General features: G+C 36.1%; 2 protein-coding genes across 2 annotated transcripts in view; both read right to left on the bottom strand.

Moving 5' to 3' along the window:
- LOC106869292 (toll-like receptor 3) overlaps positions 1-12,864 on the bottom strand; it is a 353,412-nt gene that overhangs the window by 297,667 nt on the left and 42,881 nt on the right. Inside the window, exons 17-23 of the mRNA XM_052978036.1 lie at positions 12,016-12,087; positions 11,016-11,087; positions 9,998-10,069; positions 8,635-8,706; positions 2,374-2,445; positions 1,541-1,612; positions 619-690 (exon numbers count right to left, since the gene is read on the bottom strand). Of these exons, the coding sequence (XP_052833996.1) occupies positions 619-690; positions 1,541-1,612; positions 2,374-2,445; positions 8,635-8,706; positions 9,998-10,069; positions 11,016-11,087; positions 12,016-12,068 (485 nt within the window). The 5' untranslated portion in view covers positions 12,069-12,087. The remainder of the gene's footprint in view (positions 1-618; positions 691-1,540; positions 1,613-2,373; positions 2,446-8,634; positions 8,707-9,997; positions 10,070-11,015; positions 11,088-12,015; positions 12,088-12,864) is intronic.
- Positions 3,889-5,168, bottom strand: LOC128251258 (tyrosine-protein kinase Fyn-like). The gene has a single exon (XM_052978037.1). It carries the CDS (start codon positions 4,567-4,569, stop codon positions 3,949-3,951), a length of 621 nt encoding a protein of 206 aa, XP_052833997.1. The 5' UTR covers positions 4,570-5,168; the 3' UTR covers positions 3,889-3,948.

Genomic DNA, 12,864 nt, shown 5'->3' with positions numbered 1-12,864 from the left:
ATAATAATAATAATAATAATAATAATAATAATAATAATAATAATAATAATAATAATAATAATAATAATAATAATAATAATAATAATAATAATAAGAAGAAGAAGAAGAAGAAGAAGAAGAAGAAGAAGAAGAAGAAGAAGAAGAAGAAGAAGAAGAAGAAAAGGAACGAGATTAAAAAGAAAAACTACGAAATATGTAAACGATCGTTCACTAGATAACACATGGCATTCTTCTTTTAATTTTGACTCTATTATTATTATTATAATTATTATTACTATTATTATTGTTATTATTATTATTATTATTATTATTATTATTATTATTATTATTATTATTAGTTGTAGTAGTAGTAGTAGTAAAGGAAGAAGAACTGGAGTAGATAAGAGGAACAAGCAGGCCTGGGTGGAACACAAAATATCACACGTTCCAATACATATTCTGGTTCAAACACTCACAGACACATATTTAAAACACTCACAAACAATCACACATTTCTATCGAATAAGTAGTTAAATTTAGGGAGGGATAAGTATGGGGTGTGCCAATGAAGGTGAAGATATTAAATATTTAGGAATATAGAGTCAATGAAATATCATTAATAAGTCTAAGATAACTTACAGACTTCTGAAACTGGGCAGGTTATGGAAGGCTCTTACTTCAATTTTTTCGATACTATTATGTTTCAAATATCTGTGTAATAAAAAAAATAGTTGTCAGGTAAAAGTATAGAATAGCTGCATAAAATAAGATATTATTGCTCAATAAATACGCGGCGGAAGATACTGAAAGCACATATTGGCGATGATTAATGATGACGAGTGGAAGAAGGAAAAGGTGAATGGAGGTGGTGGTAGAGGATAGTGGTGGATATGGCTATGAAACGAAGAACAAAAGGATGGTGGGTTAATTAGATGCTGATGATGGTGATGTTGATATTTGTACTTATGCTCTCGGTGCGGATAAGTATTTTGATGCTGACAGAAGTAGAAGGAGAACAAGAACAACAACGACATCATCAACAAGAACCAGAGCAAGTTGAAGGAAAGTGTAAAAGCGTAATCAGAGGTGATGCAGACTTAAATAGCGTACATAATATACAGACCGATTTATACATGGTCTTTGATTCACGCTCAGGCACACATGCATGTATAAACAGACTGAAGTATCTACATACATATACATGCTTGCATTAATGTCTCCCCTTCATAGTCAAACATTCATGTATTCAATATTCAGGGAATAGGATTTAACTCGCATTGAGAGACATTAAGAATCATTTACACACACTTAGTATAGAGATTTTACACTTACACAGAGGCTTATACACGCATGCACTAAATGGTTTCCAACATCTATCACACTCTAAGATACCCCATAGCTGAGAAATTGGTTCGCTTTTTCACACACATACATATTTACAAGCAATAAAACACATATTTGGAAAGACGTTTGAGGGAAATTGGAATGAAGTATTTGAATATATTACAGATTAAGAAATATATTGTCCATGAAATACTAAAAAATATCTCATTCAACTTACAAATCTGTTAAACTGGACAAACTTCGGAAGGTGTCTGATTGGATTTCCTTGATATTATTATAACTCAAGTATCTGGAACATAAAATTGGGTTAATAAGAAAATATATAAAACATATGTGTGACGGAATTTTTGCTAAACAATAAGATGATGGAAGTGGTGGAGAGGAGATCCTGATAATGATTAATTCCATGAAGATGATGACGACGACGATATTATATTGTTGATAATCATGATGAGGTGTAGGAGGAGAAGGAAGAGGATAATGGGGGAGATAGATTTGTTAGTGAACACTGAAGATATATTAGAGTTGCATATGATGATAAAGCAGTGAAGAACGTTGATGATGAGGATGTTATGATCCTGAGGATGGGGCGATGTTGTAAGTGTTGATTGTTCTGATCATGACAGTACTTAGCACGTCAATGTTGATGCTCGATACGACATTGAATGTGATGATGCCGGGGGGATGTTACTATTGGGCATGATGATGATAGTGTTGAACATTCTACATGTGATGGCGGTATTTGATGATAATGAATGACGCTGATATTAATGATAATGATTTGGAATGGAAAGATGCTAATGACTGGGGAAATAACAAAGAGAATGAGAATGATGAGGGTGATTATGGCATTGGACGAGGACGTCTACGTTTATCGCGACAGAGAAAAAACTGAGAAGTGTCAAAGTGTTAGTAGTAGTAGTAGTAGTAGTAGTAGTAGTAGTAGTAGATCTGGACGAGTGAGGGAACTTCAAACAAATTATTTGAATATATTCCAGATTAAGAAATATATTGTCAATGAAATACTATAAACCGTCTGTTTCAACTTACAGTTCTGTTAAACTGGACAGATTTTGGAAGGTGTCTGATTGGATTTCCTTGATATTATTATAACTCAAGTATCTGGAACATAAAAATAGGTTAATAAGAAAATGTATAAAACATATTTGTGACGGATTTGTTACTCAACAATTAGACGCTGGAAGGGATTGAAAGATCATGGTGATTATTAATGCCATGAAGATAATGACGACAATGAAGATGTTGATAATTATGATGAGGTGTAGGAGGAGAAGGAAAAGGATAATGGTGGATGTAGATTTGGTAGTGAACGATGAAGATGTATTAGCGATGCATATGGTGATAAGGCAGAGAAGAATTTATGGTGGCAGTGTTCATGATAAAGGTGTTATGGTGCTGATGATGGGGGGGGGGATGTTGTTAATGTTGATTATTCCGATATGATGATCAGTGATATTATCTTAACTCAAGAATCTGGAACATAAAATTGTGTTAATAAGCAAATGTATAGAACATATTTGTGACGGAAGTTTTGCTAAACAATAAGATGATGGAAGTGGTGGAGAGGAGATCATGAAGATGAGTGAGTCCATGAAGATGATGACGACGATGATGATGAGGATGTTGATAATTATGATGAAGTGTAGGAGGAGGAGGAGGAGGAATAAGATAATGGTGGAGTGAGGCTTGTTAGTGAACGATGAAGATGTATTAGTGATGAACATGGTGATGAAGCAGAGAAGAATTTCTGGTGGCAGTGTTCATGATGAAGATGTTACGATGCTGATGATGGATACGATATTGAAAGTGATGATGCTGGAGGAGATGTAACTGCTGGCCATGATGAAGATAGTGTTGAAAATTCTACATCTGATGGCTGTATTATAGGATAATGAATGTTGCTGATGCGGATGATAATGATCTGGAAAGATGCTTATGATTGGGAAAGATAACAGAGAGAATGAGAAAGATGAGGGTGATTATGCCATTGGACGAAGAGTTCTACGCTTATTGCGAGATCTATGGTTGTGATTTGCATAGCAGAGGATTAAGACGAGAAGAGAAATTATCGAAAGAGAGTGAAAGCAGAAAATATGTAGAAATCTCGTAGAAAACAAAGTGAAAGAAGCAGGAATAAAATAAGAAGTACGAGGAAAAGAATAAAAAAGATGAAGAAGAATAAGAAAAAAGGAGAAGAGGATAATTAAAAGACATCGATTAAAAAGATGTAAACGTTGAAGGAGAAAATGTTGTAAAAGGAAGAAGAAGAAGAAGAAGAAGAAGAAGAAGAAGAAGAAGAAGAAGAAGAAGAAGAAGAAGAAGAAGAAGAAGAAGAAGAAGAAGACGTAGATTAAAATGGAACCTCAAACAGAAGTAAACGATGATGAAGTAGTAGAAGATGAAAAATAATGACCATGTCTGTAAGTAGTCAGTTCAACTTCTTGTTTTCAGTGGTGACATCGAATGACCTATCTAGCTCTCTGTCACCATTTATTTTTCGTTGTTGTTGTTGCTGCTGCACTAGTGCTTTTCTGTCTTTTCACATTTTATTTTCGGGTGGCTTTTTGTTGTGGTTTTCCTTCTTGTTTTTTTTTTACACGATTTTCACTCTGTATAATTTTTCTCTGAAGAGACCATGAAGTCGTTAAAGTAAGAGAAAAGGTAATCAAAAGTTGGTCGCATTTCCGGTTTCTTGTTCCAGCAGTGTAACATGACTTCATAGTAAGAATCTGGACAATTTATAGGATCTGTTGGTTTTGCCATTTGATATCCTTTCTCAACATTAAGCAATACTGTTTTCCCAGGATATTCAGGATAAGGGATACGGCCAAATGTAATAATTTCATGAAGTAAAACTCCATAGGACCACACATCAGATTTTATCGAGAACCGGTGCTCAAAGGCAACTTCTGGTGCTGTCCACTTTACAGGAAAACGGACACGTCCTTGTCCCTCATATACTTCATCCTTGATTAGTCGAGCCAAACCAAAGTCAGCTACTTTAACAGTTTTGTTTGCTGCTACCAAGATGTTTGCTGCTACCAAGATGTTTGCTGCTACCAAGATGTTTGCTGCTCTCAAGTCTCGATGAACATATTTACACTTGTCAAGGTATTTCATTCCATCTGCCACCTGTGCTGCTATCTCAATGAGATCCTGTACTGAAAGCCTGTCTGGAGATGATTTATTATCCCGTAGGTAATTAAGTAGTGACCCCTTATCCATCAGTTCTGTGATGATCTAAATTGGTTCCTCCCTAGTGCATGATGCGGGCTTCCGCGACAAATTCATCACGTGACATCGTTCCGGGCTTCAGAGTTTTTATTGCCACATTCACCGAGTTGTTCCATTTGCCTAAATAGAAATCGCCAAAACATCCACTATCCAGTTTCTTTATCAGAATTACAGCTTCTCGGCTAATCTTAAGGTTTCGGAAATGCACAACTGGACGCTCTTTTGGACAAACTTTTGTTAGACGTTGACAAAGACACTGGCTATGACAGCTGTAGTGATCTAGTAACCCAAACAAATCGGGAAAAAAGATGTTTTGGTGTGATGTAGTAACCACCACTGTCAAGTTTTCGAAGCCGGTAATGTTTTACAGCAGGCACATCTGCATGTACATCTCGGACAGATAATACATAGGATTTCTTATCACTTGCAAGTCGTACCAAGTATGTACCAGGTATATTACCAGGAAGTAGAAGTTGTATTTCAGCATCTCTGCGTTCCAAATCATGCCACCAGTCCTGTGCCTCAATGGAGCGGGTGAAATGCTTAGCGGTATTTCGTCTGCCATTACGTTCTGAGTTCAAATTCCGCCGAGGTTGACTTTGCCTTTCATCCTTTCGCGGTCGATAAATTAAGTACCGGTTACGCACTGGGGTCGATGTAATCGACTTAATCCTTTTGTTTGTCCCCTCTATGTTTAGCCCTTTGCGGGCAATAAAGAAATAAGAAGATGAAAAATAGCAGTAGAAGAAATGATGATTATGGCGATAATGCTGTTGATCATGAAAACGATAGATGGTGGTGGTGGTGATGATGATGATGTTTATGATGATGATGTTTATGATGATGAGGGTGGTGATGATGATGATGATGATGGTGATGATGAGTATGACAATGTAGATAATATCTATTATCTTGACTATAAATGTATTGATAATGACAAAAATTAAGTAGGATGAGTGTGACGTTACAGAAATTTATGTACAACAATATTTCGAAGACAAGAATGGATGGAAGAGTGATAAACATAAACATTCCGTGTTTATGTATGATTATGACAACGGTGAGAGAAAAATTTGAGAAGCGTCAAAGTGGATAGAAGTAGTAGTAGTAGTAGTAGTAAAGGAAGAAGGACTGGAGTAGATAAGAGGAACAAGCAGACCTGCGTGGAACACAAAATATTACACGTTCCACTGTTCTATATTCAAGAGATGAGTAATTATGTACTTTATTTCCATTTGTTGTTTGTTGTTAAAACAACGTTTCCGCTGATATACTCTCCAGCCTTTATTAGGTGTCTTGGGAAAATTTCTCATTCCTAAGATATTTTTCGATGTTTTTGTGGTTGTTGTTGTTGTTGTTGTTATTATTATTATTATTATCATTATTATTATTATTCAGGTCACTGCTTGGAATCGAACTCGGAATCTTTGGTTTAGTAACCCGCACTCTTAACCTCTACGCCATATACCTGTTGGCAATTATGGAGTGAACGGTAAGGCTTATAAATCTAATATTCTCCTATCCTTCCTTAATGCCGGCTCCCATATGCTGTTCACATCTGCACTGGGTCTGCTTAGGAGGTTCTTTTGTCCTAGCATATGTGCTGCCTCTTTTAGTTTTCGTAGTTTCCAGTGGTGTTCTCCGTCTATTATTTTAACTTCATCCCACAGGGGGAGGTGATCTCCTTTTTTCCATACGTGATCAGCTATATACGATTTATCAATATCTCTCGTTGTCACAGTTTTGGGATGTACCTCTACCCTTTTTTTAGGGGGAGGTATGTTTCACGTTTGTATATCCTACCACAGCTGCATGTGATGGAGTACATGCAGTCTTTGGTCATATCCTCTTGTATTGGTGGTTTTATTCGGCTATATTTGCGAAGTGTTGTGCTACTTTTGAATACTGTCCTGATGTCATATGGGCCGCATATCTTTTGTATCTTTTCGGAGAGCCCTTTCATATAAGGTAGACAGACTGTGGACAGTTTATTGGTTCTATCCGCTCGTCTTCATAATTGGAGTGGAGACTATGATTTTGGGGTAGTTGTTGCTTAATAGATTATTACTCAGCTTGATCATTTCTTCGTGGTGGGTATCACGATCGCTACTTTTATTCATTGTTCGATGTTTTAGCCACTGAGCAATCCCTCTCTTTACACTGTATGGATAGTGGCAGTTGAAGTTGAGGCATCGTTCAGTGAAGGCCAGCTTGCAGTTTACGGATGCCATGAATCCATACTCGGTGCGTGTTATTAATATGTCCAGGAATGCCAGCTGATTGTTCTGTTCCTTTTCCATGGTGAACTGTATGGATGGCTTTATTGAGTTCACTTGATCTAACAGCACTTGGACATCTTCCTGTTGGGCCAGAGTATGAAGGTGTCATCAACATATCGCAGCCATAGGGTTGGTTTTAGTGGTGTTGATCGTAAAGCCAAATTATGAAAGTATTCTATGTATATATTGGCTATTACCAGTGATAATGGCGAACCCATAGCTAAACCCTCCTCTTGTCGACATATATCAGTGTCCACACTGACGTAGGTAGTTTCTACACAGAAGGTCAACATTTCCATCAGGTTTGTTATTGGTATACTAGTGCGTTCTTTTAGATGGGTGCCTGTCACTAGTTTTTCTTGAATCACCGATAGTGCTTCACCAGTTGGGACTTTGGTGAACAGACTTATCACATCTAGTCTCACCATCTGGTTGGATTCAATGGGGGGTATCCTTGATCAATTCCGTGAAGTGGGTGGAATTCTTCACAAGCGGTGTTGACTTTCCTGCTAATTGACTGATTATATCCACAAGGAAGCGGCGCAGTGGATGTCATACTGAACCTCTATAGCTCAGTATAAGTCTTAATGGAATACCATCTGTGTGAATCTTAGAAAGGCCGTACATGTTTGGTAGTTTACTGTAGTGTTGATTCAGTTGTCTATAATTTACTGGTGTAAGGTGATCCTTGTTCTTGATCAAGATCTGTGACAACTTCCTCTCTGTTTTCAAAGTAGGGGCTTTATTTCCTTTGCTGTAGCTACCATCACTTATAAGATTTACCAGTTTTTCCGAGTAGGCACACTTGTTCATCACCACTGAAACATTTCCCACTGGAAGTATTATGATGGAATTGTCACTCTGTAGTTTTAGATAGCGAAAGTGTCTTCCTTAGTGATGTTTGGTTTGGGAAGTTTCGCTTTTTCTAGTACCTGTCTCACTTTCGACCTTAGTTCATCTCCCTGAGCTTTTGGTATCGTTATGGCTATCTCTTCAATAGGGGCTCTTATGTCCAAGTATGGAATGCGCTTGATGGTTGTCGCAAAGTTGAGACATTTGTTTAGTACTGCTTCTTCAGAGCTTTCTAAACGTCGGCTACTTACATTAATTACTGTTTTCACAAGTGGGTGACTGACTTCAGTCTTCACTCTCTGACCTTTCAATTTCACAAACCTCTTAATCTGGCGTTTCTTCACCATTTGAAATTATTTTCTAGATCTTGTTGGATTCTCTTTCTATCATCATATTTCCTAAGTAATAAAGATAACTTCTTTTTGATTTCGTTATTTAGTTGATGTCTTTTTTTCAACGGTTGTAATGGATCCTCTCACGGACGAGGGCATGTCTTGCCATGTCCGCTACTTTTCTAGCCTTATATGAATCGACTGGTGTCATTATATTCAAGCCAGGTGGTATCCGATTTGAGTCTCTACATCTACACTGGAAAGTTAGATGGATTGAAAGATGAGCTAGTTTTTGATGGGGTTTCTCTATATGTCTCCATTGAAGTCTAATGTCGGCTCCGTGCCGATTACATGATACAGTTCTATATTTAAGAGATGACGAACTGTGTACATTATTTACATTATACGTTCCAATACATATTCAGGTTCACACACACACACAGACACACATATTTAAAGACACTCAAACAATCACTCATTTCTATCGAAAGAGAAGTAGAATTTAAGGAGGGACAAGTATGTGGTGTGCAAATTTTAAATATTTAGGAATATAGAGTCAATGAAATATCACTAATAAGTCTAAGGTAACTTACAGACTTCTGAAACTGGGCAGATCATGGAAGGCTCTTACTTCAATTTTTTCGACACTATTATACTCCAAATATCTGTGTAATAAAAAAAGTTAGTTGATAGGTGAAAGTATAGAATAATTGCATAAAATAAAATATTATGGCTAAATAAATACGCGGTCGTAGGTAAAGAAAGCAGATATTGGTGATGATAATAATGACGAGTAGAAGGAAAGGTGTATAGAGGTAGTGGTAGGGGGTAGTGGTGGATAAGGCTATGAAACGAAGAACAGGAGGATGGTGGTGAAATTAGTTGCTGCTGATGATGTTGATGTTTGTACTGATGGCGTTGGTGCGGTAAGTATTTTGATGATGACAGAAGAAGAAATCAAAAAGGGAAGAAGAAAATGAAGAACGAAGACGATGAAGGAGGAGACGTAGAAGAATGGATGAAGGAAATGACTTGGAAGCAGATGAAGAAGACAAAATTAAGGAGAAAATGATGGAATGCAAGAAGAGGAAGTAAATGACGAAAAAGAGAGAGAAGGAAAGAAAGAAAGGGAAAACCAGAAGAAAATGGAGAAGAAGAATGAGGAGGAGAAAAAGAAGAAGAAGAAGAAGAAGAAGAGGGGGTGAGGAGGAGGAGGAAGAGGAGGAAGTAAATAAATATGGAAAATACGCAAAATTTGGGATAATATAAAGTTGAAACACAAAACGAAAACAATATGCAATAAGACGAAAAAGTAGAGAAAGCGATGATGACGAAGAAGAAGATGGAAGGAGAAGCAAATGAAGAAGATTAAGAAAGAAGATCAAGAAGAAGAACAACAACAACATCAAAACCTACAAGATGTAGAAGGAAAGTCTAATATGGTAATCAGTGTTGATGGGGAGTTAAATACTGTACATGATATACAGAAAGAGTTACACATACACTTTGATCCGTACATATGCACGTGTCCTTCTACAAATAGACGGGCATATATATATATATATATATATATATATATATATATATATATATATATATATACATAAGCATGTTTGCATTAATGCATACTCTTCATTGTCAAATATTCATATATTGAACATCTGAGGAATGGGACTTCAGCCGCACTCGCATACATTAACAAACAGTTACACACATTTCGTATTGAGAGATTTTACAATTACACATGCAGTAAATGGTTTCCCTCATCTAACTCGCTCTCGGATACCCCATACCTGAGAAATTGGTTCACACTTTCACAGACACACAGATTCACAAGCAATAAAACACATCTTTGGGAAGATTGGTGACGGAACTTGAAATGAAATACGAGAGTATATTGCGGATTTAGAAATATACTGTCAATGAAATAATAAAAAAAAGTCCCATTCAACTTACAGTTCTGTTAAACTGGACAGATTTCGGAAGGTGTCTGATTGGATTTCCTTGATATTATTATAACTCAAGAATCTGGAACATAAAAATAGGTTAATAAGAAAATGTATAAAACATATTTGTGACGGATTTGTTACTCAACAATTAGACGCTGGAAGGGATTGAAAGATCATGGTGATTATTAATGCCATGAAGATAATGACGACGATGATGATGATGTTGGTGATAATTATGATGAGGTGTAGGAAGAGGAGAAAGTGGATAATGGTGGAGGTAGATTTGTTAGTGAACGTTGAAGACGTATTAGAGTTGCATATGATGATAAAGCAGAGAAGAATGTTCATGACGAAGATGTTATGAAGCTAAGGATAGGGGGATATTGTCAGCGCTGACTATTCTGATCATGACAGTACTTAGCACGTCAATGTTGATGCTCGATACGATATTGAATGTGATGATGCTGGGGGGATGTTACTATTGGACATGATGATGATAGTGTTGAACATTCTACATGTGATGGCGGTATTTGATGATAATGAATGACGCTGATATTAATGATAATGATTTGGAATGGAAAGATGCTAATGACTGGGGAAATAACAAAGAGAATGAGAATGATGAGGGTGATTATGGCATTGGACGAGGACGTCTACGTTTATCGCGACAGAGAAAAAACTGAGAAGTGTCAAAGTGTTAGTAGTAGTAGTAGTAGTAGTAGTAGTAGTAGTAGTAGTAGTAGTAGTAGTAGTAGTAGTAGTAAAGGAAGAAGAACAGGAGTAGATAAGAGGAACAAGCAGGCCTGGGTGGAACACAAAATATATTACTCGTTCCAATGCATATCCAGGTTCACACACTCACAGACACACATTTAAAGACACTCACAAACAATCACACATTTCTATCGAAAGAGAACGAGAATTTAGGAGGGACAAGTAGATGGTGTGAAAATGAATGTGTAGATTTCAAATATTCAGGAATATAGAGTCAATGAAATATTATTAATCAGTCTAAGGTAACTTACAGGCTTCTGAAATTGGGCAGGTCATGGAAGGCTCTTACTTCAAGTTTTTCGATATTATTATATTCCAAATATCTGTGTAATTCAAAAAAAATATTAGTTGATGGGTGAAAGTATGGACGAGTTGCATAAAATAAAATATTATGGTTAAATAGATACTGGGTGGAAGATGAAGAGAGGAGATTATAATGACGAATAGGAGAAAGAAAAGGTGTATGGAGGTGGTAGTAGGGGGTAGTAATGGATAAGGCTATGAAACGAAGGACAGGATGATTGTGTTGAATTTAGCTACTGATGGCGATTATGTTGATGTTTGTATTTATGCTGTTGGCGAGGACAAATATTTTGATGATAAGAGAAGAAGAAGAAGAAGAAGAAGAAGAAGAAGAAGAAGAAGAAGAAAGAAGAAGTAGAAGAAGAAAAAAAAGAAGAAGAAGAAGAAAAAGAAGAACAAGAACAACAACAACAACAACAACAAAAACAAAAACAACAACAACAACGACATCATCAACAACAAGAACCAGAACAAGTTGAAGGAAAGTCTAAAAGAGTAATCAGAGGTGTTGCAGACTTAAATAGCGTACATAATATACAGACCGATGTATACATGGTCTTTTATCCACGCTCATGCACACATGCATGTATAAACAGACTGAAGTATCTACATACATAAACACGCTTGCATTAATAGTTTCCCTTCATTGTCAAATACTCATATATTCGAGGAATTGGATTTCACTCCCATTCACAGGAATTAAGAAACATTTATACACACTTCGTATATAGGCTTACACATGCATGCCTTAAATGGTCTTCCTCATTTATCACGCTCACAGATATCCCATAGAAATTCGTTCGCACTCACACACAGACATATTCCCAAATAATTAAACACATCTTTGATAAGACTGGTGAGTAAACTTGAAATGAAATATTTGAATATATTACAGATTAAGAAATATATTGTCCATGAAATACTACAAAAATGTTTCATTTAACTTACAAATATGTTAAACTGGACAGATTTCGGAAGGTGTCAGATTTGATGTCCTTCATATTATTATAACTCAAGAACCTGGAACATAAAATTGGGTTAATAAGAAAAGGTATAAAACATATTTGTGACGGAAGTTTTGCTAAACAATAAGATGATGGAAGTGGTGGAGAGGAGATCCTGATGATGATTAATTCCATGAAGATGATGACGACGACGATATTATATTGTTGATAATCATGATGAGGTGTAGGAGGAGAAGGAAGAGGATAATGGGAGAGATAGATTTGTGTACGTTGTAGCGGTAGTAGTAATGAATATGATGATAAGGCAGAGAAGAATTTAGGGTGGCAGTCTTCATGATGAGGATGTTATGATGCTGAAGATGGGGTGATGTTGCTACTGTTGATTATTCTGATAATGACAGCGCTTAGCATGTCAATGGTGATGCTGAATATGACATTGGATGAGGACGCCTACGTTTATCGCGACAGATATGGTTGTAATTTACATAGTAAAGAAATTGAAAGGTACAGGCATAAAATAACAAAAAAAGAGAAAAAAGAAAATGCAGAAGATGAAAAAGGAGACGAGGAGAGAGATAATGGTAATAATAATAATAATAACAATAATAATAATAATAATAATAATAATAATAATAATAATAATAATAACAATAATAATAATAATAATAATAAGAAGAAGAAGAAGAAGAAGAAGAAGAAGAAGAAGAAGAAGAAGAAGAAGGAGGAGGCTAGAATGAACGGAAGAGTGATAAAAACAAACATTTCTTGTTTATGTATGTTTATGACAACAGAGAGTGAATCTGAAAAGGCGTCAAAAGGACAGTAATATTTG

This window comes from Octopus bimaculoides, chromosome 29 (genome assembly GCF_001194135.2).
Source record: "Octopus bimaculoides isolate UCB-OBI-ISO-001 chromosome 29, ASM119413v2, whole genome shotgun sequence".
Taxonomy (NCBI): domain Eukaryota; kingdom Metazoa; phylum Mollusca; class Cephalopoda; order Octopoda; family Octopodidae; genus Octopus; species Octopus bimaculoides.
The sequence above is the reverse complement of the archived record's forward strand: the minus strand, read 5'-3'. Positions and strand labels throughout refer to the sequence as shown.